This window comes from Gracilinanus agilis, unplaced genomic scaffold (genome assembly GCF_016433145.1).
Source record: "Gracilinanus agilis isolate LMUSP501 unplaced genomic scaffold, AgileGrace unplaced_scaffold57736, whole genome shotgun sequence".
Lineage (NCBI taxonomy): Eukaryota > Metazoa > Chordata > Mammalia > Didelphimorphia > Didelphidae > Gracilinanus > Gracilinanus agilis.
Window position 1 is genome coordinate 1 of NW_025393283.1, and position 6,433 is coordinate 6,433.

General features: G+C 40.4%; 1 protein-coding gene across 1 annotated transcript; it reads left to right on the forward strand.

The window, feature by feature from the left end:
• Positions 1-5,887: 5,887 nt before the first annotated feature.
• On the forward strand, positions 5,888-6,406 carry LOC123256303 (keratin-associated protein 4-3-like). The gene has a single exon (XM_044684947.1). The coding sequence runs from the start codon at positions 5,888-5,890 to the stop codon at positions 6,404-6,406; it is 519 nt and encodes a 172-aa protein (XP_044540882.1).
• Positions 6,407-6,433: the final 27 nt, after the last annotated feature.

Here is a 6,433-nt window from a genome sequence, read left to right on the forward strand (position 1 = left end):
GCTGCATTTCTAGCTGCTGTCGCCCCAGCTGCTGCCAACCTTGCTGCTGCCCCAGCTGCTGCATTTCTAGCTGCTGTCGCCCCAGCTGCTGCCAACCTTGCTGCCGCCCCAGCTGCTGCATTTCTAGCTGCTGCCAGCCCTGCTGCCGCCCCAGCTGCTGCATTTCTAGCTGCTGCCAGCCATGCTGCCGCCCCACCTGTTGCATTTCTAGCTGCTGCCAGCCCTGCTGCCGCCCCACCTGCTGCCAGACCACTTGCTGTAGAACCACCTGCTGCAGACCTGCCTGTTGTGGGTCATCCTGCTGTTGAGCTCTCCCATCTATGTGCAATTGTCCACCATCCCCAGTCTATGTCAGACAGCTCCCAGCTCCCTTCTTCTTCTGCCTCAGTAGTAGAACACGTGCTTCATTGTAATCACTTACAAACTGGTCCACATGAGATCCATTGGGAAACAACAACCAGGACCTCAATATCAGCAAATAACTGCTTCACGTGGGCCTCGATCTCCACATGAACACCAAATTTTTATTGAATTTAAATCCATCAACTAAAAGTCTTAATTAATTCTGCCAGCCCCACATTATCTTCTTCCCTGACTTTTGGTCACTGAGGTGTGCTGTTTGACTAGAAGAATAACATCGGGCTGAGGTTTTAGCTAACGCCAAGACCTAAATACTAAGATGCCAAGGATGTGTCTTTCCCAGATTCCCTGTCATGACAATTTGCCNAACTTGGGAGGAACTGCTAGGTGTTGTATTCCCCAAAATATCATCTTTGGCCTATGTGCAAAGGGCTATAGAACTGCAATCCCATTGACCCGGCAATATTGAATCAAGGCCAATACACAAAGGAAGTTAAGGACAAATAAAAGGATCAGTGTATGCAAAAATACTTATGGTAGTCCTTTTTGTGGTTGCAGGGAACTGGAAACTGAGGGGATGTGCATCAACTAGGGAAAGGCTGAGTAAGTTGTCATATACCATTGTGATGAACCACTACTGTGATGTGAGAAATGAGGAACATGGTGGTTTTAGACAAATTCTGCAAAGATTTATATGAACTCATGGAAAGTGAAGTGAATGGAGCCAGAACACCTGTAATAATGTAACAATGTATAACTGTCTAAAGATAGGCAATCTGCTCGATATGATGATCCACAACAATTCTAAATATTTTTGATAAAACATTCATTGCACCTCCAGTGAGGCAATGGATGGACTATGAGGAGAAATAGAAGAATATCTCTCCTTAATTTTCTTTTTCTTTTCCTTATTTTTTTAAACCCTTACCTTCTGTCTTAGAATCAATACAGTGTATTGGCTCTAAGGTTGTAGAGTGGTAAAGGCTAGGCAAATGGGGTTTAAGTGAGTTGCTCAGGGTCACAACTGGGAAGTGTTTCAGGCCATATTTGAACACAGAACTTCCCGTCTCTCGGTCTGGCTCTCAATCTACTGAGCCACCCAGCTGCTCCCCTCCTTAATTTTCTTGTTATTTTATTTTATTTCCTACCACATAACTAATATGGAAATATGCTTCATATAACATCACATGTACAATGGCTATGGTATTTCTTGCCTTCTAAATGTTTGGAGTTGGCAAGGAGGGTGGGAGAGAATGTGGAATTGTTATTAAAAATTAAAATACAATAACTATTTACAGAGAAAATAAAAAGGCAAAGAATGATGTCATCTTGAACAATAATACCTTCTTTCAAAATTTACTCTGCATTCTGTACTGAAGTCAGAAACCTTTGCTCGATGGATCATGGAGCTTATCTGATTTAACATTTTAATTGAGGATCCCTCTAATATGTGTACGGAAATGACTTCAGGCATGGAATTTATTTCATGATATCAGGAGACACCCACAACTCAGTATATTTCAACAGTGAAAAAATTAAAAATATTTTAGGAAATACATAAACAATGGTACACGATAAAATTATAATATGTATAATTCTAGAATGAATATTTTCTATTTCCTGGTTTCTCTATTAGTGGCAGATTTATGAGATGGAGGGAAGAAATATGCTTACTCTGATTTTCCCTGCCAGCACCATGTTGTAGCATTTTAATATCATTTAGAGTTCACAAAACTGGTGGAATGTGATGCTCTTTTAATCACTGCATTCAAGATTGATAGGTGATCCATGATTGAAGGAGTCTATGAAGAAGGAAAAGGGAGGCTTGGGCATGGCAGAGAATGGAATTAATTTTTAATACATAGTAGATTGGTGTCAACTTGTTCTCTTTCAGCAGATTAACTCATAGACTAATGGAAATATGTGTATTTCCAGAAACTGAAACATTGTGGCACAATCAAATGTAATTGAATTTCCTCCTGTTAGGAATGTAATGATCCAGGACAACCCCAAGGGACTCATGGGAAAGACTGCTGTCCACATCGAGAGAAAGAACTGGGGGAGTAGAAACGCAGAAGGAAAACATATGATTTAACACTTGTTTATTTGGGTTTAAATTTTAGGTTTTGGCATTTTTAGATAACACTCTTTAAAAATTGAATAATATGGAAAGAGGTATTGAGTGATAATATATGTATAACCCAGTGGAATTGCTTGTTGGCTCTAAGAGCAGGGAGGGAAAGAACATGAATCATGTAACCAAGGAAAAAGACAATTAAATAAATAAACAATAAAAATGAAATATGTGTATTTCTTAGTAAAACCATAACTGTTAGCAAAATGGCAGGAGGTTTGGGTGCTTAACAAAGGACGAGCCACAGCAGACTGGGTGGTAGTAAGTAGTTGTGTAGCAGGTAGTCTGGCAACAGCTGGAAACATGGCAGTTGGGGAAGCAGCAAGGCTGGAAGCAGCTGGGTCTGCAGCATGTGGGATGGCAGCAGCGGGGGGCACAGTAGGTCTTTTAAAAGAAAACCTGGTCACAGCTCAGGTCAGAGCAGATGAAGCCACATGAGAAGCTAACAGTTCTTTCAGGGTGAGGATCTTCTAAATTTGTATCCAGGACAAAGATTTCCTGGAATTCTATGTCCTTCTTGACCCACAGCCCTCTGATACACCCATGATCAATAGCTATCAGCAGTTCTAGAGCATTTGCTCGCTAATACAAATCATGATGAAAAAATGAACATCAAGTCAACTACTTTCTTTCCCTCATGAGAGAAAGGAATTTTTCCTTGATCTTTTTGTGATTCATCCTCTTCCTAATATTTCTTTTCCCTCTGCCTTAGATCATCATTTGTATTTCTTTTAGCTTTAATAATTTTCTCTTGGAAAATTTCCATTCTAAGCATGTGAATTCTTCCCCTCAAGAAATGAGGAAGAAAAAATTGAGAACAATTCATTCTGATGGCCATTAAGGCAGCTGAACCAGGCACTCTGGAGTTTGGTTAGAAATCAAGGTTGATCAAAGATCATGCTTTGCATCCTGAGTCATCATTAGTCATCTCGACTTTTTTTCCAGCCACTGGACTTCAATGACTCTGAAAGAGAGAATGAGGGAAACAACTTTACTCCATTATATCTCACTTAAATTCAGCTCACATGCAAGTGAAGAGTTTGGACCCATCATTTCATTGCTCCTCTTCAAAACCAAAGGACGAAGAACAACATCTATTCTGACAAAATTCTTTCCCTATTCAATTTCCAGTCAACCATGTGGCATTCTGGAAAAACATATGATCCATCTCAGGTTTCCTGATCTTGTTCCATGTCTCAGGAAAGCAAGACATTATCCAGAAAGAGGACACATTCAGGACAAGAGTAGGAACCCTTGTCCTATCAGTTTCATGGAATTCCTAAATTAATTGAATAGAGTCATTAGTGTTGTCCAAAATTTAGATCAAAGAAAAATTGTTGACTTGTGTAAGTAAGGAATTCTGTTCTCTTCCCAGGTCTCATACTTAGGAAAGGGCAATGCCTCCTCAAACCTGTCAGTCCTAGTGATTATTATCCACTCAAGTGACTCTCTAGGGAACAAGTGATATCACCATAGAAGATAGTAGGAATCATTGCCAAGTATTATATCAAGCTGAGAAAGAAATATGTTGGTGAAGATGTCATTTTTCTTTTTCCAGTGGGTCCTGAATCTATGAATGATTCTTATCAGAGACTCCAGAAATGATAAATGAATTTCAGAAGTAAAACTTTAATTAAGGAGATAGTATCCTAGACTAAAGCTAGTATTTTTAGACATCAACTTCAATCCCTTCACTCACCCTAGGTAATCCCTCATCATGAGAAATGAATGATCCTGGGTTCTCGAAGGCTTTTCCATGATCATACATGTAAAACTAAGATCAAATCATTTAGCATCTCAGAGAGAGGAAAGAGAAAGAAGGAAGATAATTAGGATCTCATTCATAGAGCATATTCATACTTTTATTACATATAATGAAGAAAATATATAAATCCATGTCATTCTTGCATGCAACTCTTTGATGCAACCATCCTGTATCAGCCAGACCAGGACATTTTCCTTTTCCCAACTGCCAAAGAAGCTTTGGAGAAAGAAAATAAGCAGCAATGAGCTAGCCATTTGTTTACTGACTTATCACTCATTACAACCTTAACATTGTTGCTATTAATGGAATTTGAATAGAAGAGAAAGGTGTAGTTAGTTGGAAAAGATGGTCTGCACATATTTCTGAAAGAAGCCATGAGAAAAATTGATGGAGCCAATTTTATTGTTCTCTCAAAGTAAATAAGAATTTCCATGAATTGTTTCATCATTTTGTATGGCAATGTTACCTAAAAGAGTTTGTCATGAAAAGAAACAGCACTGAAAATATATGCCTATGTTAATATTTCTTATGACAATGATGCTTCCTCTAGTTTTTCTTCCATGAGGCCTGGAGTTTGATTGCTCGCCGGATGATATCCAAAACTGGAAAAATTTCATGAACTTTGAACATGTCACTTGTTTGCATAGAAAATGTATAGTTTTTTTCAGTCAGGTTCATTCATTCATTTAATCAATAAAGAATCATCGAACACAACATACATTCATTTTCAGTAGCAACTATTTGTGATGTATGTTGAGATCAACATACTAGGTACAAACATATAGAGGAAGATAGACAGAAATAGTGATAATGCATATCATAATTTGGCACATCTTAACACAGTAGTGACACACTGGTTAATTATCTCTCTCACTTGCTTCAATTTAACTCCAAAACAGATGACAGAACAATTATGCTTACCTCTATAGAAAGAAACACTCTACTTCCAGTCAGCATCTCATGGCAATTTCCTTGGATGGAGCACAAAACAACTTTATTAAAAACCATTTGTACCCATACTACAAAGATTTCCTATTCTCTATGAAATGACAAGAATCTCCCTAATGGGTCTACCTCGTTACCAACAAAAAATTAAAGTAAGGATCAGAGAAATGTGTTCATAAAAAGAAGATCTTGGGGATCCATGAAAATGGCCTTCCATTTTGGGAAGTATTCCTAGGTTGAAGCTAAGAATTTATTTTATTTTACTCGGTCCCAGAGGCTAGAAATGAGATCAGTGGGAACATCTTGAAGACAGGTAAATTTAGGCTTGAGAGAAGGAACAACTGCTTAATTACTGATGTCCAAAAAATAAAGGAATATTTTCAGGAAAAAATAAACAAGGAAGAAAAGACAAGGATGATTCAGAAATGAAGAATACATTGGGAAGTTCTAAATGTAAAGGCCATTATTTTTTGCCTGAATTAAGACATTTAAAGTAAAGAATGCCACTGACTAATTTTATTTTCACTTTTTCACCAGGAAAAATAATAAGGAAATAAATAGGACTTAGCAATAGCAGCTAATTAGCCCTGGGGTATAAAAGACGCTCACCAGGCCAGGAGACTTTCAAACTCAAGTAACTCACTCACCTGGAAACCAACCCAGAAGCTCAACCTACCAACACCATGGTCAGCTCCTGTTGTGGCTCCACTTGTTGTGGTCCAAGCTGTGGCTCTGGCTGCTGTGGGTCCTGCTGCTGCAGGCCCAGCTGCTGCATAACTAGCTGCTGCCAGCCCTGCTGCCGCCCCAGCTGCTGCCAGCCCTGCTGCCTCCCCAGCTGCTGCATTTCTAGCTGCTGTCGCCCCAGCTGCTGCCAACCTTGCTGCCGCCCCAGCTGCTGCATTTCTAGCTGCTGTCGCCCCAGCTGCTGCCAACCTTGCTGCTGCCCCAGCTGCTGCATTTCTAGCTGCTGTCGCCCCAGCTGCTGCCAACCTTGCTGCCGCCCCAGCTGCTGCATTTCTAGCTGCTGCCAGCCCTGCTGCCGCCCCAGCTGCTGCATTTCTAGCTGCTGCCAGCCATGCTGCCGCCCCACCTGTTGCATTTCTAGCTGCTGCCAGCCCTGCTGCCGCCCCACCTGCTGCCAGACCACTTGCTGTAGAACCACCTGCTGCAGACCTGCCTGTTGTGGGTCATCCTGCTGTTGAGCTCTCCCATCTATGTGCAATTGTCCA